Source organism: Sorghum bicolor, chromosome 7, assembly GCF_000003195.3.
Source record: "Sorghum bicolor cultivar BTx623 chromosome 7, Sorghum_bicolor_NCBIv3, whole genome shotgun sequence".
NCBI lineage: Eukaryota > Viridiplantae > Streptophyta > Magnoliopsida > Poales > Poaceae > Sorghum > Sorghum bicolor.
Window position 1 is genome coordinate 61,743,577 of NC_012876.2, and position 23,113 is coordinate 61,766,689.

The window sequence follows — 23,113 nt, forward strand, 5'->3', positions numbered from 1 at the left end:
CATGCATGCAGGACATGCCACCGTCCATTTGCATGCACCTGAATGCAAGGACACGGTGATTAGGCACCGTCCATTTGCATGCATCGTGCATGCAAATTAGGCACCGACCATGCGCTACAGTAGCATTTTTAATGGCACGCAGCTGAGCGCTTTGGCCTATAAAAAACCAGCCTCGGATGCTCACTCTCACCACCCGAAAAGCACGTTCACTCACTCGCTCACTCACTCTCACTTCGCGTATACCGTATACGGCCATACGCACAAGCCGAGCTCGACTGTCGTCGCAAGACGAGGTGAGCAGCTCATGAGCATCTCCTTGCTCTTCTCTGTCATTCTGTAGTATTTTCCTGTATTTTTTCTTGTATTTGTCTGTACCGATTCACTGCCAAGAACTCCACGAATAGAACCATGACATACAGAAGAGCTCTAATGACCCCTGCTAATTTCTCTCTAACCATGCATGCGTGGGCCATAAGCATTAACTCTAAATAGTACATGCATGCACCATGCACTACCAGCCAAAAATCATCTCGTGAAGCATCCATTCCTTAATCATCGTTAGCCTTTTTCGTATGATTAAAGTCCGGCTATTTCACAAATACCATATGCTAACTCTGATTTTAATAATTCTTTTTCCTAAATTCATCTAAAATCATGATCTACCTCTCATATTAATTTCATGATTTTTAGAACTTATTTGAATTTATGTGATTATTTATCTGTGCTTGTTGTTTGTGTCGGTCGTCGCGTATTTTAGCTGACGGAGTGAACGAGCCGGAAAACGAGAACGTTGGAGACGAGTACCGAGAGTTTGACGCCGAGGACCCGGACTGTCAGGAGGAGTTTGCTGAGGACGCCGACGGAGGCAAGTCCAACCGATCCCCTTTGATGCATATTGATCCTATTTTTAAACACAACCCGTAGAAGCCGTTTTAAATATTGCATGTACGATATATGTACGAAGTATTTTTGCTGCTTAGTTAAAACCTGTTGAATAGCCATCCTTGAATTGATATTACCCGGTAATTGTCTTGTTCGAACCTAGAAACAAATAATATGCTATGACAGAAATATTATTATTTAGTATGCTTAGGACTTGTTACTCATACTGGATACCCATCGCTATATTTTCTCAAATATAATGATTTTAAAAGTAAAAGGTGTGAGTGGTGAAAATAAATTGTGGGTATTGTGAAAGGGTTAATGAACAAGTTATAGATGTGATTACTATGGAGATGGGGCGGATGGGATCTCTTTTGGAGATGCCCTGGTGTTGTGGCTTATACCTTGCGGGGTTAAGCGTGAAGATATCCGCCTTGTCTCGATTAAGGACTGAGTTGATGATTCATCTTGCCTAACTCATTTATCGTACACCCACTCGCCTTGCATGGGAAAGGCTTAGTCTAAATCCCTCTAGTTAGTATGGCAATCACCTGGAGGCAGGTGTGCAACGGGACACTAAGTGATGTATGTGAAATTGTGGAAATATATGAAAAGAGCTTTGTGAATTATTGTGGTATCATGAGATGTGGCCTTAGTGTTCCCGTGGTGAGCGCCATTACTTAGCTATGGAGGGTAATGACTTTGATGGATCTGTGCTTGCACGACGGTGTAAGTTATGGTATCCTACTTGTGGGAAAAGTGTACAACCTCTGCAGAGTGTAAATCTATCTTGATAGCCGTGTCCGCGGTCTCGGACGGGTTATGGTTTGGTTTCAACAACTAGATTGGTTGGGATGAGTGAAAACATGTGAGAGAGTGTGATTTTGGAAATAAATGATTGACTGCCATTGTGTTGTGGGAACAAGGGTTCAACAACACTTAAAATTGTGATCAAACCCCCATTTTAGAAATACTATCATATGTAGAAAAAGAGGTCTTTTACAACAGTATTTGTGAAATGAAACCTTGCATGTGTAAAATGATAGCTTTATGCAAATAAAACTAAGCCTCAACCTTGATTTATCCATATACATATATATTGTTATCCCCTTCCGTAGGGTAAGTTTGGATTTGCTGAGTACTTTGACCCTGTTTAGTTTCCCACCCAAAAAAATTTCATCTATCCCATTGAATCTTTGTACACATGCATGAAACATTAAATGTAGATAAAAAAAACTAATTACACAGTTTGGTTGAAAATCGCGAGACGAATGTTTTAAGCCTAGTTAGTCCATGATTAGCCTTAAGTGCTACAGTAACCCATATGTGCTAATGACAGATTAATTATACTTAATAGATTCGTCTTGCAGTTTCCTGACGAGTTATGTAATTTGTTTTTTTGTTAGTTTCTAAAAACACCTCCCGACATCCCTCCGACATATCTGATGTGACACCCAAAAAATTTTCATCTCCAATCTAAACAGGCCCTTTGTACTCACCTTTGCTTTATTAAACAGAGGAAGATCCGGACTTCGATCCTGAAGTGGCGTTCGAGTAAGGTCGTGTCTGCGCCCAACTAAGCCTGTGGCATTGGGACTCGTCAGATGTTCGATTGTGATATCGTTTGTTTTTGGGTCCTTTGGACCTATGTTGTATTTTGGTGTCTTATTATTATAGCATGCCTTCCTTGTCCACGCTTACCGAGACTACTGTGCTGAAACTTATCTGATGTAATAAATGTGTTACTAGCCTCCTGAGACTAGTATTGTATCACATTTGAATTTCTGGTTTACCAGGAGCGCTTCAGATCAGTACTTGTGTCTTGTCACAATAATTATCCCCCGCTTTGCCCAATTGATTCCAGCCAATGCCGAGCTCCACATGTCAGTATTGGGGGTGTGTTGCTTCATGTTGGAAGAATAGAATCCTGGGCCAAATTTCAAGATCCAATTCCAAATTATTCAAACATGTGGTACTGAAGATATATATGATTCCAATTCTCTAATTCCAAGCTAAATACATATCCAAACGTGATGGCAGAAATTCATAGAATTGTTGCTAACCATGTATAGCAACTCAAATTTATAGAGTAAAGTACAGTAATATATGATGCTTGATGCTATAGGTAAATTCATCGTTAAATGGTGTCATACAACAACAGCTTTTGTGCCTGTCGCCGTGCGCCGCCGCCCACAACGGTCACTAGAGACGAGGAGAGATTCGCATTCCCATCCCACCCCTCGCCTTTAAATCCTGCGCCCCACCGCTCCGATCTATCCTCCACTCGATCTCTCGCCGCCGCCGCCGCCGCCGCCGCCTACTCCCACTCAATCGCCGCCGACGAGAAAGCACCGACTCGATCGTCAGCCATGGCCCGGGGAGAGAACCAGGAGGCGCAGAGCGGGAACGTCCCCGACGCATCATCCGCATCCGCGCCGAAACCGGCGTCGTCGTCATCGTCGGCGGGGGCCGGGAAGGGCTTGGAGGGCCAGTCGGTGGTGCGGCGGCTGCAGTCGGAGCTGATGGCGCTGATGATGGGCGGCGACCCGGGCGTGTCGGCGTTCCCGGACCCGGACGGGGACAGCATGCTCCACTGGGTGGGCACCATCGCGGGCTCCGCGGGGACGCCCTACGAGGGCACCTCGTACCGCCTCGCGCTGGCCTTCACCGCCGAGTACCCCTACAAGCCGCCGCAGGTGCGGTTCGATACCCCCTGCTTCCACCCCAACGTCGACGTCCACGGCAACATCTGCCTCGACATCCTCCAGGACAAGTGGTCCTCCGCCTACGACGTCCGCACCGTCCTCCTCTCCATCCAGAGCCTGCTCGGAGGTAACGCATCGTAACCCATCGCGATCTCGTGTACGATCCTCCTTGTTTTGTCTCTGATCGCCGACGGGTTATGTTTATGTATGCAGAGCCGAACAACGACTCGCCGCTCAACACGCAGGCGGCGGCGCTCTGGGCGAACCAGGAAGGTACGCGATTGGACATCTCGCTTCGCGTCTCATCAAGAATTCCGCGATCGATCGATATATTTCTTGTTCTGACGAATCTCGCTTTCTCGTTTCCTCGTCCTCCGTTGTTCAGAGTTCAGGAAGATGGTGCAGAAGCTCTACAAGCCCGCAGCGTAGGGGAGGAGCCGAGGAGGACAAGGACAAGCCCGCTGCGGGTTCTTCAAGCACTCATCTCGCTTGCGTCGATAACTCGATGTCGAATTGTCGATGGAGAAGACAAGAAAATAGATGGATGCTTTTGTTGGGTTGGGTTTCCCAGTCTGGTGGTGTAGCAGAAGACAAGAAAACAGTACGAGTGTTCTTTTGAGTTCTGAATGTTTAGAGGTTCATTTTTACAGGACTTATTTTCGCCCAGATTCAGTGCTGCTTGGCGATCAACGAAATTTCAGATGACCTGCATTCGCAGTGTTAATACCCAGATGAAAACCACATGTACTTGATATTGCCGTTCCTCTTCTAACGCAGTGTTGTTGCTCGGCTGATGCATCAAGAATCCAAGGGTCAAATGGACCCTGTCCACCAAAGCGAATTCATATTTTCAGTAATGTTGGGATATTATTGTGTTCTTCAAACATTCACTCCCTCCATCCCAAATTACAAGACATTCTAAGAATTTTAGAGAGTCAAAACATATTAAGTTTGACCAAAATTATATGATAAGATAATAACATTTATTATACCAACTAAGTATTGTTAGATTCTTCATTTATTATATTTTCATAATATATCTATTTGATGTTATAAATCTTTGCAATTTTCTCTATAATTTTAATCAAACTTGAGATGCTTTAACTCTTTAAGATTCTTAGAATTATGAATGCCGTGGGGATATTTTGTTTCATAAAAACAATTAGTAGACTATGCAAACAATTTGTATGAGAAAACAACAAAACTAACGGACTAGCAGAAATTCTTACTCTGCTGCCATAGCAATCATCCAAAGTGTCCCGTTTTGGGGGTACATTCCACGTCATTCTACAATTTCATTTACATAGTCCACCAGGAACTATCACGTTTCCTGTGACCGTTCAAAAAAAAAAAATCGTTTCCTGTCAAGTTTTATGCATATGGCAGTAGCCAGTAGCCGTAGGTGGCCCGAAACAGGAATACAAAGCCATAGCAAGAATTGTCGCCCACGAATCAGCACGCTCGAGCTCGACACAGGTCTACAGTATCATCACGTCAGTTCTGCAATGAGAGAGTGCATCAAAAAACATTTTTACATCGGGAGGCTTCCATCTTCAAGTTCCTTATTAGGCAGACTGAGATAGCTAGCTGAAGCGAAGAGCATGCTGTCAACTGTCATCCTTTTGTTACGACTCTTGATATCCGCTGAAAGAACATATGGGACATATTCATGCTGAACCTTATGTCTTGCCTCATCCAGTCGATGGCTATCCTATCCAGGGTGCCCAAGGAGGAGGGCTTATATGACCATTCACCATGTTTCTCCAACCATGTCAGGGTGAAACTGTAACCTGCAATAGTTTAAACTCTGTAAGGATCATAATCAGTTCCTTTATATTATATGACTGGAGAGTCAATACATCCTGAAATGAAATGAAACCATATGAAAGATGCTACTTTGTTAACATGTAACCGTCAGAAGAAACATGAAAATTTAAGCACATATAAAATCACACAATGATAGTAACAGCGCAAGAACGAGAAATATTAAATCATAACAGCTATGCTAATACTGAGCTGTAGTAAAACAAGAGCATGAGATTCAGTGTGAGCAAGTACCACTAGCTTCGTGACAGACTGAAACCGAAAACATTTCTGTTCCATCATTTACTGAGATCTTCATGCGAACTAAAGATTGAAGCAGCAAATGGAACATACGAGCACTCAGAATTTCATTTGTCCCATTCCCTGAATCAACATTCACGCAGGCTAAATTAATTCCAAGCCACACACAAAGTAGTGACATATCAAATTAAATTTTCACTAACCTGAGATGCATGAATTTCTTCTAGAGCATTCTAGCTGCAGTATCAGATCAATTCAAGCCACAAGAAGGATTAGGAAACAAAGCTCACTCACATACTTGTACATGAAAAGGAGCTACTGAGGTTTCTAAGCTGACCTCTTGTGATTCCTCTGTGGGGCTACTGTGAGGAGCAATTTCAATCAACTGTACCCTCTTTACCTTGCCGTGGGATAGTGGTGTCTTGCTTTTAGGTGCCATTGGAGTTGGATTTTCTAGGATAGCTCTAGGTGTTAGGCCGGGAGACCCAGTAGCTGTAGAATTGTTTTTTTCAGACTTCTTGTCTAAGAGCTGCTTCAGCCTCAGAATTTCACCGTCCCTTGCTGTATGAAACAAAAATGGAAATGAGAAAATATTGTGCCACCTAAACCAACTTAGTTGATACTCTCTCCATTCCAAATTATAAGACGTTTGAGTCTTTCTAGATACATAGTTTTTGCTATACACTTAGATATATATTATGTCTAGATGCATATTAAAAGCAATGTTTATCTAGAAAAGCCAAAGTATCTTATAATTTGGAACGGAGGGAGTACCAAATAAATAAAGACAAGGGAAAAGGCTGTTGGGAGAAACTATGAATTAAATTACCACATCAGGACTGTAATAGGATGGAGGGATAGTGTTAAATTCTTGGTAACGTAGCACTATTTTTGGTAATGTAGCACTGTTCAGTAACAATGTCTAAACATACTTCGGACCATAGCACAAAGACACAGATGAACATAAGTAGAGAGAACATTTCAATGGTCTCCCAACTATTACTCGAAAAATTATGAATGCAAAATTGACCAGTTGTTTGACCATATTGCAAAAAAAAGTTCTGTTTTGGTAAATGTACGCTGAATAAAATATTCTTAATTTTATCATATGCTAATAACTTAATAAGCTACAACCAGCAATCCAGTACAGCAAAGCAGTAAAGTTGTCACTCATCAAACTTAGATGTCCTTTGGTGTCCTCAATGCCATTTAACAGGGATTTTGTAGCCATTACTCATTGACATTTTTTAGAGTTAGTGACTCATTGTCCTTTGTTTATGGTCATCATAAGCATAAATATATCATATAATTATGGGGAATCAGCTCAAAAGAATTAACCCAATTCATGTCTACTTGTCATGACAAGTTAGACAGAAAAAAAGGAAAAACATGGTCACAGGTAATAAGACTTGGACCAAAGAAAATTGCTTAAGAAACCAAAGTTGATCAAACTACGACGTATAAACTTAAACAGCATTTGAACTGTTCATCATTAAATAGATATTTAGATCTGCACACTGACGTGTTTCTAATGCAGAGCATAACCCAGATAAGCACAGGCGGTGTGAAGCATGTCGATCAATAACTAATTCGAACAGGGACACATCACTAATTTCTGCTCCCATTTCCCAAAGACATGTATCAGTTCCATACATGTGCCAGACTATAAATTTCTATTCCATGAGTAAGCTAAAAGAGGTTCAACTAAAAAGACAGAGAAACTTTGAGATTGGATAGATAATCTTACTTCTAATATCTTCAAGGAATTCCTGACGGGCCTTGTCGAGCTCATCCTCCTTGTCCGCCCTAGACTCATCAAATCAAATTAGCCAAAAAATAAAACAAAAGATAATAATGGATATAAGCAACGATATAGGCACCAATTTCACCCTAAACAAAGAAACCCCAATCTTACAGCTTCTCGTTGAGCTCATCATTATCTTTCTCGAGTTCGCTGATCCTATCTTTCATGGCTGCATTATCAAAACAGAAGGGAAAAAATCAAGTCAGGGGAAAAAGAACAAGTGTTTCTCCCAAAACCCTCCCTCCCATAGCCCCATCCAAATCGAGTCCAGCCCAGAGATAGGTTCAGTCAGGACTTATACCATCGTAAAGCTCCTTGAGCTCCGCCTCCCGCTTCCGCTCCAGCCCCTCGTCCAGCAACTTCCGCTTCTGCGGCGAGGGATTGAACCGGAAAACAATAATTCCAGGCAGTGTCAAACCACAGTGGCCTGGCTTTAGAAACAGGATGAGGAAGAAGCGGGAGGACTGCAGTACCTTGAGAGCGGTGTACTTCTGGTGGAGCTTGGAGTCGAGCCGCTCCATCTGCACCAGTAAATGGATCCAGAAGCTTCTAGACGTGGGTCTGAGTGGGAGCGGCGGTTCTGGGTGGAGAGCGGAGGGAGGAGAGAGTTTTGGGGAAAATTTTTTGAACCCCACGCTGTGGGGAGTGGAGAACAAGATGATGTAGAGCCTGTGCCTTCCGTTCAGTCCTCCAAGTCTGAGGTGAATTTTCCTGAAATTTTGAGGTCAAATAAGGAGGTATGCTATATACATGGTTGAATGCAGTTATTTCATACTATACCACAACTGATGCTATTGCTGGCAAGGCTTTGCTTAAAAGGCTTTTAATTCTACTAGGCAATAGCCCGTGTGTTGCTAAAGGCACATAGAACTTAAACAAGATAATTATTATTCTAAAACTATCATATATAATACCTGATAAACATGTCGCGATAGTACAAACACAAAAAGTAAGATGCTGATGTAAAGGCGAAAAAGTACGGTAGGAAAAAACATGGTCCAACTCAAACGATAACTTGCTAAGGACAACTGGCATTCATGCATTATATATTCAATCAGCAGCTCAAAACCAATCTAGAGATGAGAGCCATGCATGCATTATAATGCATGAATCTAGAGATGTTACTTCATACGTCTATATATTCCACCTGCAGCATGCTGCTGTCACGTGCCTATTGCTAAGCATTTTCAAGATTTCATGGCGTAAAAAGAAGCAAAGCTACAGTACAATGCGTTACTTCAGAAGGGGTTTAAACTTTAAACAATTTGAGTAAGATTAGTGGCACTACAACCAAAATAAAAAAAAACGAAAAACTTGCAGAAAACAACCAAACAAGAAATATTAGCAAGTTTAAACAACTTTATAATAATTTGGTGTAGTTGGAATTTGCAACAAGAATTTTGTTGACAAAAGAGCATACATCATTAAATTAAATTAGGAATCCTTTTTTAACAAAATTTTGGTAGCAAAATTGCATTGGCACTGTAAAGACTACCTAAGAAGTCTGTAAGATGTATGTCAGTTATCCAAATGTCCGCTATGTAAGAAAAAAAAAATGCTATGTCAATTCCACAATTAAGTATCACTTCACTTTTGCTCAGAAAATCCATTAGCATAACAATGATGAAGAAGATACGCCTACAACGTTCAGTCCAGAATCTGATAAAGGCATAACAAAACACAGCACAGGATATAGTATCAAGTCCCCAACCCCAAGTAAAGCACAACTGCACAACAGGGACATACCAAAATCAAATCAGTAGGCAGTGACTAACGCTTTACAGACCTTGGGTCAGAGGCTCAGAGCGGATGTACAGCCAGTGCAGATTACTACTTGCGAACGACAGCACGAGACATGCGTGCGGCGCTGGATCCGCTCGACAGTGGTGTCGCAGGGGGAGGAGCGGCGCGGCAGCGAGGAGGGGAGGGAGGTGGCTAATAGGGAGACGGGGACTCACGGCACCGCGGAGAACGAACTGCTCCCGAGGTGGATGCGCCACCGAGCAGGCGCCGGGACAGCGTGGCGGCCGGGCGCGCGGGGCGTGGTGCCGACCTCGCGGGAGTTGCGGGACGGTGTGGCGTCCAGGCGAGATGGGGCTTGGGGCGTGTGTGCCCACCGAGCAGAGTAGGGAAGGGCAGGCGGCGCGGCGGCGGGCAGGCGAGACGGGGCCGGGGGCCGCCGGGGTCGTCGGGGGTTGGTGTGGGAGCAGGGAAGGAATGGCGTGGGGAAGAATTCGAACGCCGGGAGCGGGATGGCTCGGGACTCGGGAGGGGAGGGGAGGGGTTTCGGACGCCGTCAGATGGCCATCGGCCCGTGCCGGCGGCCCGGCGTGCTCTGCCGTGCCTGCCCTGGGCCGCATCGTGCCGTCGTACAGCCGGGCCGTGTCATCATCGTGCCTCGTGCCGGGTGTATGGCCCAAGGCACGGCCAGACCAGTAGTAGGTCTATATTTTCTTTTTTTAGAATTAGCATGCTACATTCTTAACAGACCAATTAGGATGGATGGATGAGCCAACAAATCTATATTTTCTTTTTTAAAAATTTAAAAGTTATGTTTTTTACTAGGCCATTAAACACCAGGCCGTCGGGCCGTGCCTGAGCCGTGCCACGGGCCACGGCGACGGCCCAGGCACGGCCCGATGCCTCGGGCCGTGCCGTGCCTGGGCCGGGCCAAAATACCGGGCCATCAGGTGGCCAAATGGGCGGCCCGGCCCGTCTATGGTGTCTTCATGCTAAGCATAGTTTAATAAGACTTGGGCCGTGTCGTGACTGGCTTGTTGGCACACCGAGTCCATCATGTTTGTGCCCGGTTCAAGTGCAACCATATTCGATTTCTAAAAAAAAAGTGCAACCATATTCTCCACATAAATAAAAGTTGTCCAGCTCAGTTTTTCATCAGAAAATTTGACTATGTATATACAAGTCATACAATTCATAAACAGTTAGAGATACCAAATTAATTACGTAAGCCTTCAAACTATAAAATAATAAGCTTATAGCCAAAGACAAGACACTGTAAAGGTTCAAACTTGATTCACAGATGCCAAGGGGAAAAAGTACATACAATCTAGCTCTAAGTGTTCATAATTATTACAAATTACACACTCTGGTTTAATTATCAACGTATACAAATATTCAAAAGGCTCATGAATCTTTAAATTATTCATGGTATGCTGAGTTTTTTCATCCCCTTGCTCCCGGTCCCGGTCTTTCACCAAGACAACATCTCCATCTCCGTACCTAAACACCGCTACTAGTCCTCTTTTGTCACCATGCTAGATAGACTAAATGTAGATTCTGAAGTTATAGTAGAAGTAGAAACAATTGAGACATCTTGTAAATACGTCTAGCCATTTGATGGGTTTTGATAGATCCAATGACAACATGATTAATGGTCTATCAAATTCGCTAGGTATTAAACAAGGTGTAATTAGATTGCATACTCTTGGAGATATGATCTGAAGTGTATCAAAGGTTTAACAAGTTTCATGAAAATGATTTCAATTTATAATTATTGTTGGTTCGAATCACTATTTGTCTTAGGATTGGTTGAGAGGGTGAAGATAGCAAGAAAAAGGTTTGAAATGATCAAGCAAATACGAAGCTGATCTTGCAATCTCTGCAAGATTAATTAAGCTCTATTTCGATCACGGGAAGTTTTTCCAATTCCCATGTTTTCCTTGCAAAATTATTATGATTTCTGCAAAATTCTCGCAGAATTCCTTTGCTCAAAACATATCCTTGACCGATGGGAACAAGCTAAAACATTCATGAGGTGTCAAATGAGTTTTGAGTTCCTATGACAACCAAATATCTTATAATCCATGAATATCTACGGTTCCAGCTGCACGATTCCAAATCGAACTACCTTCAAGCAAGTAGCAATCACACGATGATATGTAAATGAGCAACAGAGCACAGTGGGGGTCAGAGTTGGGAATGTCACCTCCGTCCCACAAGTCACGACATATCATCCTGCAAACCACACGAACCTCTCATCGGCACAAGGATTGCATACTGATCATCGTCATCGTTACATAGAAAATTCTATACCAAAAAGGCTATTAAGTCTGGAAATATCCGGTACTAGCCCGACCCTGTTCGTCTGAACTTATCAGCACAGCTTATCAATCATTGTACAATGTTTTTCTCACAACAAATCAACGAACAATACTTAACATATACCAAGTTCACTTCTTTGTAGCAACAACTTTTCTGATGACCATTATTTTTCACCTTTTTTCTCAACTTTAGTATTTTTATATGCTCAAGTATAACTTGGTCTTTTAATCTGGGCGTTCACTCATGTTTAGCAACGAGACAAGTTTAATTGATATTAGCACCTTTTTCAGCTGCTAGGTCACATTTTAGAAAGATTAGAGAAACGAAATGAGAGTATCACAAGGAAATTGACATCCTAGCTGGATTGTCCTGAAATCTATTGAGTAATCACATACTGATTGGTGTGCCGAACTGAAATAAGCAATGCCTCATTTGGATTATTGTTTCCTGTATACCTTATTACTCAAACTCTTAACGCCATAGCATAGTACATCCAGCTTCTATCTATCAAATTAACAGCGACTATTGAACAACCACAGTAATCATTAAGTACAATGATACCGCCAATGGCTTGATCCTTGTGTGGCATTTCCATAAAAACATCTGCCTAAATCACTTGCCAGTGCACCTAAAACCAAATGTACAGATCGTGTTTCTACCATGTGAATGAAGGCAAAACATAAGAAGGATATGATCCATGCTTGCTGCACAGTGAATTGATGGCATCCTTCCCAGCAGTTTCTCCAAACTCACCAAGTCCAAGTTCATCTGCATGAATCCCTCCAGTAATGAACGCAGACGCGATTCCTGACACATTTGCTCCTTTGATGTCGTGGTGCAGTGAATCACCCACCATGATACATTCATGAGCATCAACACCTGGTAGGGACATCGCTGATGTATAGATCATCTGACAAAGCCATAACACATTAGTAGCTAACACAAAAGGTTCTCCCCATCAAACCACACAAAGCAAAATTTTAGCAAGGAAAAAACTATAAAAGGGTGCACTAGCGTGCGGTCCATCACATTCTTTGAGTGCCATTGCAACTAAGTATCATGCTGACGCTGATGTAGCTTGATGACAGATGTAGAGGGGGCCAAGTTAAATCAAGTTATGCTTAACAAATTTGTTGAATAAAATCAAGTGATTTCTTGAGAAATCTGAAGACTGAGGACGAGCCATGTCCCTCGACTAAGCTCCGCTGCTGCATGCACTAGAGTTGAATTGTTCCTTTTCATTTCTCGAACATGCAGAAAAGATGCAGTTGAATTGTTCTTTAATCTACATAAGTAGACATGCCATGGTCATTAGAATACCTTATCAGGCTTCCCCATCCATTTCACTTCACCACCAAGGCTCTCATATTTAGCTGCCAGAGTGCCTAAAATGAGAGAGTCATTTGCGTGAGTAACCAGAAATGTAGGCAACATAGGCTTACATATGGAGCAAAAGCTTTACATCATGCTCTCATAAGTCATAATTAAGCAATATCTAATTTGGTAGTGCAGTCATGCAGATTCATTTTAAGCTAAACGACATAGGTAACATCGTGATCATAAGCCATGCAGATTAATTCCAAGCTAAACAGCACACGAATGGTGGATAAGAGCATGCAAAAAAGTTGAGAAGTCCACAAGAAAGGGTTCTAACAGTGCAGTAATCCAGAGAGCTTGGGCCCTATGGAATATGAGGAACAGTTTTTCTTTTATGGTGCAATCCATCGCTGCCATCAGCACAACACTTCTTCAAAGATGAGTTGAGGCTCTGGTGCCTGAAAACTCCAGGAGCTATTTTTGGGTTGCGGAGAGGGTGTAGTGTGTGTGTTTTTAGTAAGGTTGGTTCATTGTTTACATGTATATTAGGTGATTAACTTTGGTGCTTTGCTGCAACCTTCTCTTATCTCCTAGATGAAGAGGTTGCTTCGTATGGTATTCTTTCCCCTTTTTTCTCTCTCTATATACTCTATAAGGATACACATCTGTCAAGCGTGTTTGAGCCAAAAAAATACCAGGCATGACACGGAGATCTCGAGCTTCGACAGTGACATAATCTGGATTAGCCACCACCATTGGAAGTTGCTTTTCTAGGCCAAGCATTAGAACCTGCTCAAGCTCCTCAAGACTTTTGGGAAGAGGATCACCAGAAGGTGATCCAAGGGCTTCAGTACCGTGGGCTAATATAAACTCTGCATCATCAACATTGTTCACAACTTGCAAACCAAGTCCCTATAGTATGGGGAAATAAAAAAATTGATTAGAAAAAATCCATTCTGATGCTAAGGGGAAGTGGCAGGAGACTAACCTCCAGAGAGATTGCTCCTCTGTCACCCCAAGTGATATGGATACACTTCCTTCCAAGGGCTGCAAACCATGGGTCGTTTCTCCTATATTCATCGATTAAATCATAGAGGGGGATTAAAATGTAGAAAGTTTTTTTCTATAATTTCCGAGTAAGTCGACATCAAGGGACCAAATACTATTGCATACAAGAAAAAGGAACTCCTCTGGTTGGTAGTATCATAAGCATTTTGGTTGATATGTGCAGTCCAATGTAAAAATGAAACCCTCAGAACCCAGCAAATGTTACGGTAATTACACTCATGACATCTACCAAGTTTTACATCCTTAAATGAGACAATGAGCACAAACATAACTTCTATCGGCAGAAGAAACTGCCCCCGGGAAGCTTACTTCTGAAGGTGTTGATGTGTGAGCTCCCCACTGGTGATGGTCGCGAGGAAACAGGACGTGTCGAACCCCAGGCTCTTGAGCTTCTCCATTGTCACAGACGACCGCCTAGAGGAATTGCTGATTATCACCATCTTTGCCCCATTCCCCGCAAGCTTCTCCACTGCAAGAATCAACTCGATTGTCCACATAAATAAATAGCAGCATCACAACATAAAAGGAAACAAATACACGCTTAACAGAAGTAGCTACGCGTTCTCTGTGCCAACATACATGCCAGAATGGCGCCCGGGTACGGCTTCTTCCCGTCGTGAAGAACGCCAAACTGGTCCAGGAACCATGCCTGCGAGACAGATTCAGGTGTAACTAACATAGCAGCAGCAAATGGAAGGATAGGATGTACCACCAGTCCACCACCACAGGTTCTAATTTATTACACAACGATAAGGCGATTTCTCAACAGGATCTACGATCCAGTCATCGGAATCGATGCCCAACGATAACCGCAAGGTGAATCCCAAGCATTGCAACAACTACACTACAGTGACCCGCGAAGTCAAGCAACAGGAGGGGCGGAGCGATTGTGATTAAAGCAGGTAATAGCTTGGTTCCTGGGAAGTGGGGAGGAGCTTGCCTTAAAGCGCCCGGACTCGGCGATGGCTCGGATCCCGGCCACCCTCTCAAACACCGGCGCCGCCGCCGCGGAGGCCATTCTCTCCTCCCCCGCCGCCGCCCGGACCTGGAGGAAGGAGCAGGAGGCGGAGGGTGGAGTGGAGGCGACGCGAGGCAAAGCCAAGGTGAGGTGTCTAGTCAAGTTGGTAAAAAAAAAGTTGACCATTCGATCCTAATTTGACGGCTCCTTTTTCTCCCGATTCCCTTCCCAATTCGAGCGTGCCGCGATTTGGCCGTCCCCAACGAGCTGTCCGCCCCGCCCCCGCTTTCGTCCCCGTTTTGCGGTGCCTTGCTTGTCCCTCCTTCCTCGCTCAAATGCCTCACAGGCCGAGGCTCCGAGGCCGCGGGGAGGAGGAGGAGCGACGGCCAGCGGGGGAGGGGGAGGACACGAATCGTAGCCGGCCTCCCGCCCGTTGCTTCGCGCAGGGCGGTTCGGATCGCCGTCTGCCCCACCCACGAATAACCCATGGCTCCGTCTCCGCCTCCGCCTCGGCGTGCTGCGCTCCTCCTCGCCGCGCTGCTGCTGCTGGTGGCTGGGTCCGCTCCCGGCGCCACGGCAACCGGCGTCTTCCAGGTGCGCCGCAAGTTCCCCGTGGGAGTAGGAGGCGGTGCTGCTGGCGCCAACATCAGCGCCCTTCGCGCCCACGACGGCACCCGCCACGGCCGCCTCCTCGCGACCGCTGACCTCCCTCTTGGCGGCCTCGGCCTCCCCACCGACACTGGGTACGTACGTGCCGGCGCTCGCTGGCTTGTTTATTTTGGAAGGATTTCCTGGTGGGTGCTTGATTTGAATTCGATTGTGGTGGATTATTGGGCCGGTCCGGGCGCGCGCAGCCTCTACTACACGGAGGTCAGGCTCGGGACGCCGCCCAAACGCTTCTACGTCCAGGTCGACACCGGCAGCGACATCCTCTGGGTCAACTGCATCACCTGCGATCAATGCCCCCACAAGAGCGGGCTCGGGGTACCATTTCCCACCCTTTTTTTTTCTTCTCTTTTTATGTGTGTCTGAACTGCAGATTAATTCATTTGTGTCCATTTTTTCTTTGATGTGAATGCGGTTTGGGCGTCTCTGTGCAGTTAGACTTGACGCTCTACGACCCCAAGGCGTCCTCGACCGGGAGCACGGTGATGTGCGATCAGGGATTCTGTGCGGACACCTTTGGGGGAAGGCTGCCAAAGTGCAGCGCCAATGTGCCCTGTGAATATAGCGTCACGTACGGTGATGGTAGCTCGACAGTAGGTTCCTTCGTGAATGATGCGCTGCAGTTTGATCAGGTGACTGGGGATGGGCAGACACAGCCTGCCAATGCCAGCGTCATTTTTGGGTGAGTCGGGTCATTCCAGTTTATCACATAGCGACCGTTTTTCGTTGGACATCATTCATTTGATAGGCTATTATGCTTCCTTATTAAAAGATTAGCATGATCCTTGGCCATTGCCGCAAATCCTTCTTTAGATTCATACAATGAGGGTAATAGGCTATTATGCTGCCTGAAAAGGTTAGCATGATCCTTGGCCATTGCCCCAAAGATACTTAGATATCCGTCTTTAGCATGACATTGATTTTTTTTTTTTAATCCCACTGTGAGGTAATGAAGTTGTATTCTTGGCCCTTTATCTTGGCTATATGTTCTTGTGCTATTAGTTCATTGGAAAGATGAGCATCATGGAAGCATCAACCCTGCTGTGGGGTTTACTATATGCATCCCATGCTCTTATCTAGAATACTGCAATAGAAGAACTGAGTAGGAAACGAGCATCAACTAATTAACATTTGTTGATAGTGCTGAAGTCTTAAGTGGGGATAGATGATTCTTCTTTCCTTTGTAGGTGTGGTGCTCAACAAGGTGGGGATTTGGGAAGTTCAAGTCAAGCCCTTGATGGAATTCTTGGTTTTGGTGAGGCAAATACATCAATGCTATCACAACTAGCTACTGCTGGTAAAGTGAAGAAGATATTTGCTCATTGCTTGGATACCATAAAAGGAGGTGGAATTTTTGCTATTGGAGATGTGGTGCAGCCAAAAGTAAAAACAACACCATTAGTAGCCGACAAGTATGTATGTTAACCTTGACATACTAATTATCATTTTGGTTGCATTACACTCATAGATGAAACTCTCTGGAACTGTCCTATCGTTGATAATTTTAATTAAATTTTGGTTTCTAGAACATGCTTCCGGAAGAGAGGTACAATCCCTATCATAGTTCTGTGTTAAGGGCCAAAAAGATGTGATCATACAATATTTGCACCATGTGTAATGTTTGTTTTTTTGGTAGGATAACATCGTCACTTCTGCCATGATGTAATACAAAATGAATTCCATAATAAAAGCTCTAGTTGGATTTAATAGGGAACTTCCATGCCACTTTATAGAAGATTTCGTAATCTGATTGATGCCAATGATGCATTCCACGAACCACCATTTTTATAGTTCACTAGTCATATAACGCTTTTGAATTGTTCATAGCTGTTGACTTTGATTAATCATTAAGTCTCCATTTTTATAGTTCACTATTATTGCAACATAAAAACTCAAGCAAAATGGGAAAAAATAACCGTCCCACTCCCAGCTATAAAAACCTGTTGTTTCTGTACTTGCTCTATGAAATGGTGGACAACTGGCATGTTACTTGTTTACCAGAAGCCTTACAAGATAGCGTGCAACGCTGCTTGTTTTTATGATTAAAAATGTTGACCAACTGGTGTCCAAGAGCTTGAGGGGGGGGGGGGGGGTGCTGACTGCTGAGCTAATTTTGACATATGAAGTGACAACCATTGCTTAGGCTAGGCACGTTGTTTAGTATCCAACTAACAAGGGAAAAAATGACACTTTTGAAGTGTGGAAAAAATATGATAAAATAGCATGCGCGAAGAAAATAAATATAGGTATTAAAAGATTTTCTCTTTGGACAAATGTTCTGTCACTGGCATTTGTGCTATGCTACAAACAGAAGTTTCACTAATGCTCTTGTGCTAGATGCCAGTGCTAGTAACTCTTCTTGTTCTTTTTTTCGCATGCCTCTTCGAACATACCATTGCTTTTGAGAGTTTTGAGTCGATAAAAAGTCCCGTATCAATGGCATTATTACAAACTTTATATGAAGGCACGTTTCTTGTCACATAGTGTTTTAGTTCTACTTAAGATATGATGCATTTCGAAAGGGTCTCTAGCCTAGTGGTTGGAGCACCTGAGTAGCATCCAACAGGCTTGGGTTCGACTCCCCGTAGGAGTGAATTAAACAGGTCTGAAATAAAAAAATACAAAAAAAATATGTTGGGGTTTCCCTGATGACTTTGGTCAAAAAGATATGATGCATTGCAGCTGGCTGTTTTACTTCATTTATACCATACTCATAACCTGTCATGATTTTACTTTCCAGGCCACACTACAATGTGAACCTTAAGACAATTGATGTTGGTGGCACTACACTAGAACTCCCGGCAGATATTTTTAAACCAGGAGAAAAAAGGGGTACCATAATCGACAGTGGTACCACCTTGACATACCTTCCAGAATTGGTTTTCAAAAAAGTAATGCTCGCGGTAAGACAAAGATCCCGTGCTAGTTCTTCCCTTATGATGTTGGACCATATGCCTTTTCTTTACATATTAGGTTTCTCAATCAATTGTAGGTATTTAACAAGCATCAGGATATAACCTTCCATGATGTTCAAGATTTTTTGTGTTTCGAATATTCTGGAAGGTATGGTTTAGTAGTTTACACAATACAGCTGCAGTTGGAAGAGTACTAATTGTTACTCCCTCCATCCCTGAAAGCTTCAACTCCTAGAATCCGTGTCGGTCAAAATTTTTTAACTTTGACTAACTTTATAGAAAAGAGTATCAATATCTATGATATAAAATGAGTATCTTATGAAAATATATTCTATGATAAATCTAATGATATTAATTTGGTACTATAAATCTTAGCGTTTTTTTCTATAAATTTGGTCAAAGTTTTAAAAGTTTGACTTAGGACAACTTTAGAAATTGCAGCTTTCAGGGACAGAGGGAGTACCTGCAATTCCTTCCATGCTGCATTTCATACATGCTGAAATATATTTATTGAAATCCTGGTATCGATAATGCCCTCTCATACTTCTTTCATGAATTGACATCCTCATCTCTTCACAGTTCACACTTGCTCTGTTTTCATTTGAATTGGCACAAAGACGAATCACCAGCCCATATATTATATTCTCTTGCTATGACTATGATCCTAATTGTTGTGTTCATTTCTCTTGCAGTGTAGATGATGGATTCCCAACACTCACCTTCCATTTTGAGGATGATCTTGCGCTGCATGTGTATCCCCATGAGTACTTTTTCCCAAATGGGGTAACATGACATTTCTCTCCTAGTGGAGTAATGCTTAATTCACCCATTACCATGGGTTCATCATGGTTCCAGCTTATAGCACTTGAAAGTGGCTTCAGTGCTCTTGTCTTCCTTTCTCCCCTTTTGCATAAACTACATGATAATGGTTAAAATAAAACACTTTTGTAATTTGTAATATCATGAGTGCCATTGGCAAGCAATGTGAAAAACAATAACTAAACTAGTATATATGAATGTATGATGCATCTACCTTATGCTGTCTTTTCCAGTGACATTGTTTATTTGTTAGGATTTTGGTTCTCCAAAAATTTCTCAATCACTCCATATCAAGCCTCCAGGCGTTTTTTCCCCTTTTCATCTGTCTTTTAATATTGTCTGTTTGCTCTTGATGTGAAATAATTTTGCTGAACTCCAGAGATATATTCTTTTGGATAAAGGTGTCAAAGTAAATTAACCAGAAAACCCAGTCAAATCTATGTTGCCAAAATGCCATTGATCTATCAATATATGTGACTATGCCAATGATAGTGGTAGCCTGGTCCCGTATGTCATATACACTTGATGGAATGTTGGCAAAAGTGCAATTTCACTAATGGTATGGTGCCAACTTCCCAAACACTGGTATTACATGATTGACCATGGTAATCACCTATTAGTATTTAATTTGATTCAAACTTAGTAAACATGAGTACTACTGAAGCAAACCTCAACTACATTTACAACACATCTAGATTTATGTGCGCTTGAAGATTACATTACAAATGTCAAAGTTCATCCACACTGTAGAGAGGTTAAAGAAAAATAGCAAACATTCATATTGCCAACATGGATGACATGTACATGCCTTGTCTGCCTTTGAAGTTTCTGATAGTTCTCATCGCCTTTTCAGACTGCACCGTTATTTTGCTTACAAAGAGAAAACAGCCTACCACTTCTGTATATGCATACATTCTCTTTATTATATGATTGTAGCTGGATGCTCTTTGTTTTCGGGAGTAATTTTTTTAAATAACCTTTGTAGATACATGACATTGAAACTCCTGTACAGTAAATCAGTAAACCTCTATGCTTCACATTCTACAGTATTAATGTAGGCTTCTAAGAGTTATTTCAGTAGATTTTCAATCAAAGTCCATTGTTGATATTTGGATTCTAGCACAACAACGGTTCGAAATAGCAGTGCTATTAGCATGCAAGTTCCATTTCCGAGTGCATAAAAAGTACGTGATCATGACTTTTATGGTCTACTTTTTTTGTTCCTTGAGCAGAATGACGTATACTGTGTGGGATTCCAAAATGGTGCATTGCAGTCAAAGGATGGAAAGGACATTGTGCTTATGGGAGGTCAGCACTGCACTAGCAAATCAATTTTGTTCTCAACGCTGTGTTTTTGACACTCTGTCTGTTTTCTTTCAGATCTTGTCCTTTCAAACAAGTTGGTTGTCTATGACTTGGAAAATCGAGTCATTGGGTGGACTGACTACAACTGTAAGTGTTAGCACGTTCTAGTCTGCTCATACTTGGTTCATTTCATGATACATTGCAGTCATAGTCAGTGGCAGAGCTTGAACTAAAATTGAGAGGAGACCAATCAAACTTGAGGAATTAATACAGCGGGATAGATTACCAATTCATTAGCCCCTGGTCATAGTTTGCTGTTTTATTTCCAGAAATCTTGACTAGTTCCAAAATATTTTACATGAAATTGGGAGCCATGAGCTTAGCATACAATAAATTATATTCTTGTTAACTGCCATTACCATTAAGTATGTAGTTTGGGATAAAAGTTCATCCACATTTACTTGTTGTTTTGGTGAAAGACACTTTCAGAGTGAAAAATGAAAACCCATGGTTAGTTAGCACAAGCATTGCACTGTTCTGAATCATACAAGTCATGGGTTGCCCCATATTTCCACAACTATCTGGTTATCTGCTTGTAATTTCAGGTTCGTCGAGCATTAAAATTAAGGACGACAAAACGGGCAAAACATCTACTGTCAATTCACATGACTTGTCCTCAGGATCGAAATTCCACTGGCACATGCCCCTGGTTCTGTTGTTGGTAACAATAGTGTGCAGTTATTTAATAGGCTAACTCTATTGTACGACACGAACACTGATGTAAATCCATTTGGTTCGTATATTCTTTCCACGAAAAGGAAATGTAGGGCTTTAGGTTGTGTCCTCTGACCACGGAAAACAATGAAAACAAAAACACTGTACAGTGTACACTATACTGAGCTATTGTTTGACTAGTGTAATGCTGAGGTGAGGAATATATGGCCGCACATGAGTTGAGTTTCCCGTGATTTTTTTTTTTGCATGTGCCAAATAAGAATCTCTTTTGTTGCAGTAGCAGTACGGCAATGTCCTGACATTTCTTTGGGAAATCAATTGTTTGGTGGAACTTTCATTCTGCGTTTTTTTAGTAACGTTCTGACATTTCTGTGGAGTAAAAAAAACGATATATGGTGATTGAGAACCCAAGACTGGGTCGAAAAAACGGTGGTACTGGAAAGTTTTTATTTGATCCTAGTTTACTTCCAATTTTTTTTGCAAAATAGAAACAGTAGCACTTTCGTTTGTATTTGACAAATATTGTCCAATTATAGACTAATAACTAGGCTCAAAAGATTGTCTCGCAAATTACAGATAAACTATGTAGTTAGTTATTTCTTTTATCTATATTTAGTGCTCCATGCATGTGCTGCAAGATTCGATGTGATGGGAAATGTAAAAAATTTTGTAAAATATTTTGGGAACTAAACAACGCCGTGTAGCTGGTATGACCGTCGACTCAGTTCTCTATTTTTTTTTCAAACCTTTCTATAATTCCTGACATCATGTATATATGAAAAAAAATCTGTAATAGTTAATTTAATAAATAGTCACTGAAAAAGGCGGTAAGTTGTTGGTATCCACACCTAAAGAAAAATTCTTCCGTCAGTTACCCTTTTTGCACACTGAAAAGCTCTCAAAGTCTCATGTTGCATATTTTTACATTCTGAACAATTTTAAGGCAACCCAGGATTGTGGAAATGCATGAATGACTAGGATACAATAAGACCTTGTTTGGATATTCTCGGTTTCGCATCAATCCACATGTGTTGGGTGGGTTGGAGTGAAACTTGAACTAAATTTCACCCCAATCCACTTCAACATATGTGGATCGAGGTGAATCCGACAATATTCAAGGTCTAAGGGATAGAATGCTCTAACATCTTGAATCTTATGGATCGAAAGAAACATAGGGAACTATAAATCGAGCATTTGGATTTAGCATAGAAAAACATAGGAATTTGATACACGAAGGAAACTTTTCATGAGGTTCAACCTCTCAGGATCCAAATTTTTTTTGGATTTTTATACTCTAGCACTTTCGTTTTTATTTGACAAACATTATCTAATTATAGAGTTATTAGGTTTAAAAAATTAGTCTCACGATTTACAGACAAACTATGCAATTAGTTTTTGTTTTTATTTATATTTAATGCTCTATGCATGTACCGCAAGATTCGATGTGACAAAGAATTTTGAAAAAATTTTAGTTTTTAGGGTGAACTAAACAAGCCGTCAGGGGTCGAGAGATCAACGCTAGGAAGTTGGTGTGCTCATCATGATTTAGGTGATGGTGCCTAGTGGTCTCGGGAAAATATAGAAAATGTTTTTAATTGTCTTGTGTGTTAGCCACAACTCAATTTCATTCGTATTTAGTTTTAAAAAATTTCAAGATTCTCCATCACATCGAATCTTTGGACGCATGCATGAAGCATTAAATATAGATAAAAAATAACTAATTGCACAGTTTGCCTATAATTTTTGAGACAAATCTTTTGAACCTAGTTAATCCATAACCGGACAATAATTATCAAATATAAACGAAAATGCT

The 23,113-nt window shown here is 42.1% G+C and overlaps 4 protein-coding genes across 5 annotated transcripts; 2 read left to right on the forward strand and 2 right to left on the reverse strand.

Moving 5' to 3' along the window:
- LOC8060563 (ubiquitin-conjugating enzyme E2 20) lies at window positions 2,955-4,389 on the forward strand. The gene is made up of 3 exons (XM_002444605.2): window positions 2,955-3,714; window positions 3,801-3,860; window positions 3,973-4,389. Exons 1-3 carry the CDS (start codon window positions 3,024-3,026, stop codon window positions 4,014-4,016), a joined length of 795 nt encoding a protein of 264 aa, XP_002444650.2. The 5' UTR covers window positions 2,955-3,023; the 3' UTR covers window positions 4,017-4,389.
- On the reverse strand, window positions 4,776-9,706 carry LOC8060903. Of its 2 annotated transcripts, none has more exons than XM_002445721.2 (9): window positions 9,414-9,706; window positions 7,929-8,166; window positions 7,757-7,823; window positions 7,567-7,624; window positions 7,399-7,457; window positions 5,989-6,212; window positions 5,855-5,888; window positions 5,646-5,774; window positions 4,776-5,377 (listed from the first exon to the last, which is right to left on the reverse strand). In XM_002445721.2, the coding sequence occupies exons 2-9, from the start codon at window positions 7,974-7,976 to the stop codon at window positions 5,202-5,204; spliced, it is 795 nt and encodes a 264-aa protein (XP_002445766.1). In that variant the 5' UTR covers window positions 7,977-8,166; window positions 9,414-9,706; the 3' UTR covers window positions 4,776-5,201. The 2 variants fall into 2 exon arrangements, with proteins under 2 accessions (XP_002445766.1, XP_021320149.1); XM_021464474.1 differs by lacking the exon at window positions 9,414-9,706 and adding an exon at window positions 9,242-9,391.
- Window positions 11,930-15,181, reverse strand: LOC110437002 (glycerol-3-phosphate phosphatase). The gene is made up of 7 exons (XM_021464927.1): window positions 14,843-15,181; window positions 14,482-14,551; window positions 14,212-14,371; window positions 13,823-13,904; window positions 13,530-13,746; window positions 12,838-12,902; window positions 11,930-12,427 (listed from the first exon to the last, which is right to left on the reverse strand). The coding sequence occupies exons 1-7, from the start codon at window positions 15,044-15,046 to the stop codon at window positions 12,173-12,175; spliced, it is 1,053 nt and encodes a 350-aa protein (XP_021320602.1). The 5' UTR covers window positions 15,047-15,181; the 3' UTR covers window positions 11,930-12,172.
- LOC8060564 (aspartic proteinase-like protein 2) lies at window positions 15,202-21,533 on the forward strand. The gene is made up of 10 exons (XM_002444606.2): window positions 15,202-15,603; window positions 15,715-15,844; window positions 15,961-16,208; window positions 16,714-16,938; window positions 18,267-18,429; window positions 18,519-18,589; window positions 19,134-19,224; window positions 20,493-20,568; window positions 20,641-20,712; window positions 21,171-21,533. The coding sequence occupies exons 1-10, from the start codon at window positions 15,347-15,349 to the stop codon at window positions 21,317-21,319; spliced, it is 1,482 nt and encodes a 493-aa protein (XP_002444651.1). The 5' UTR covers window positions 15,202-15,346; the 3' UTR covers window positions 21,320-21,533.

What these genes read in the sequence shown, in the direction of transcription:
- LOC8060563 (XM_002444605.2), top strand. Translation starts at nt 3,024, where the DNA reads ATGGTGTCATACAACAACAGCTTTTGTGCCTGTCGCCGTGCGCCGCCG. An exon ending in CATCCAGAGCCTGCTCGGAG is followed by an intron (nt 3,715 to 3,800) that starts GTAACGCATCGT and finishes TTATGTATGCAG; the next exon opens with AGCCGAACAACGACTCGCCG. An exon ending in GCTCTGGGCGAACCAGGAAG is followed by an intron (nt 3,861 to 3,972) that starts GTACGCGATTGG and finishes TCCGTTGTTCAG; the next exon opens with AGTTCAGGAAGATGGTGCAG.
- LOC8060903 (XM_002445721.2), bottom strand. Translation starts at nt 7,976, where the DNA reads ATGGAGCGGCTCGACTCCAAGCTCCACCAGAAGTACACCGCTCTCAAG. An exon ending in ATTCCTTGAAGATATTAGAA is followed by an intron (nt 6,213 to 7,398) that starts GTAAGATTATCT and finishes TGTTTCATACAG; the next exon opens with CAAGGGACGGTGAAATTCTG. An exon ending in CCACAGAGGAATCACAAGAG is followed by an intron (nt 5,889 to 5,988) that starts GTCAGCTTAGAA and finishes CTGATACTGCAG; the next exon opens with CTAGAATGCTCTAGAAGAAA.
- LOC110437002 (XM_021464927.1), bottom strand. Translation starts at nt 15,046, where the DNA reads ATGGTCAACTTTTTTTTTACCAACTTGACTAGACACCTCACCTTGGCT. An exon ending in CCGAGTCCGGGCGCTTTAAG is followed by an intron (nt 14,552 to 14,842) that starts GCAAGCTCCTCC and finishes TCTGTCTCGCAG; the next exon opens with GCATGGTTCCTGGACCAGTT. An exon ending in ACACATCAACACCTTCAGAA is followed by an intron (nt 13,905 to 14,211) that starts GTAAGCTTCCCG and finishes CGATGAATATAG; the next exon opens with GAGAAACGACCCATGGTTTG.
- LOC8060564 (XM_002444606.2), top strand. Translation starts at nt 15,347, where the DNA reads ATGGCTCCGTCTCCGCCTCCGCCTCGGCGTGCTGCGCTCCTCCTCGCC. An exon ending in ACACCATTAGTAGCCGACAA is followed by an intron (nt 16,939 to 18,266) that starts GTATGTATGTTA and finishes TTTACTTTCCAG; the next exon opens with GCCACACTACAATGTGAACC. An exon ending in TGGGTGGACTGACTACAACT is followed by an intron (nt 20,713 to 21,170) that starts GTAAGTGTTAGC and finishes TTGTAATTTCAG; the next exon opens with GTTCGTCGAGCATTAAAATT.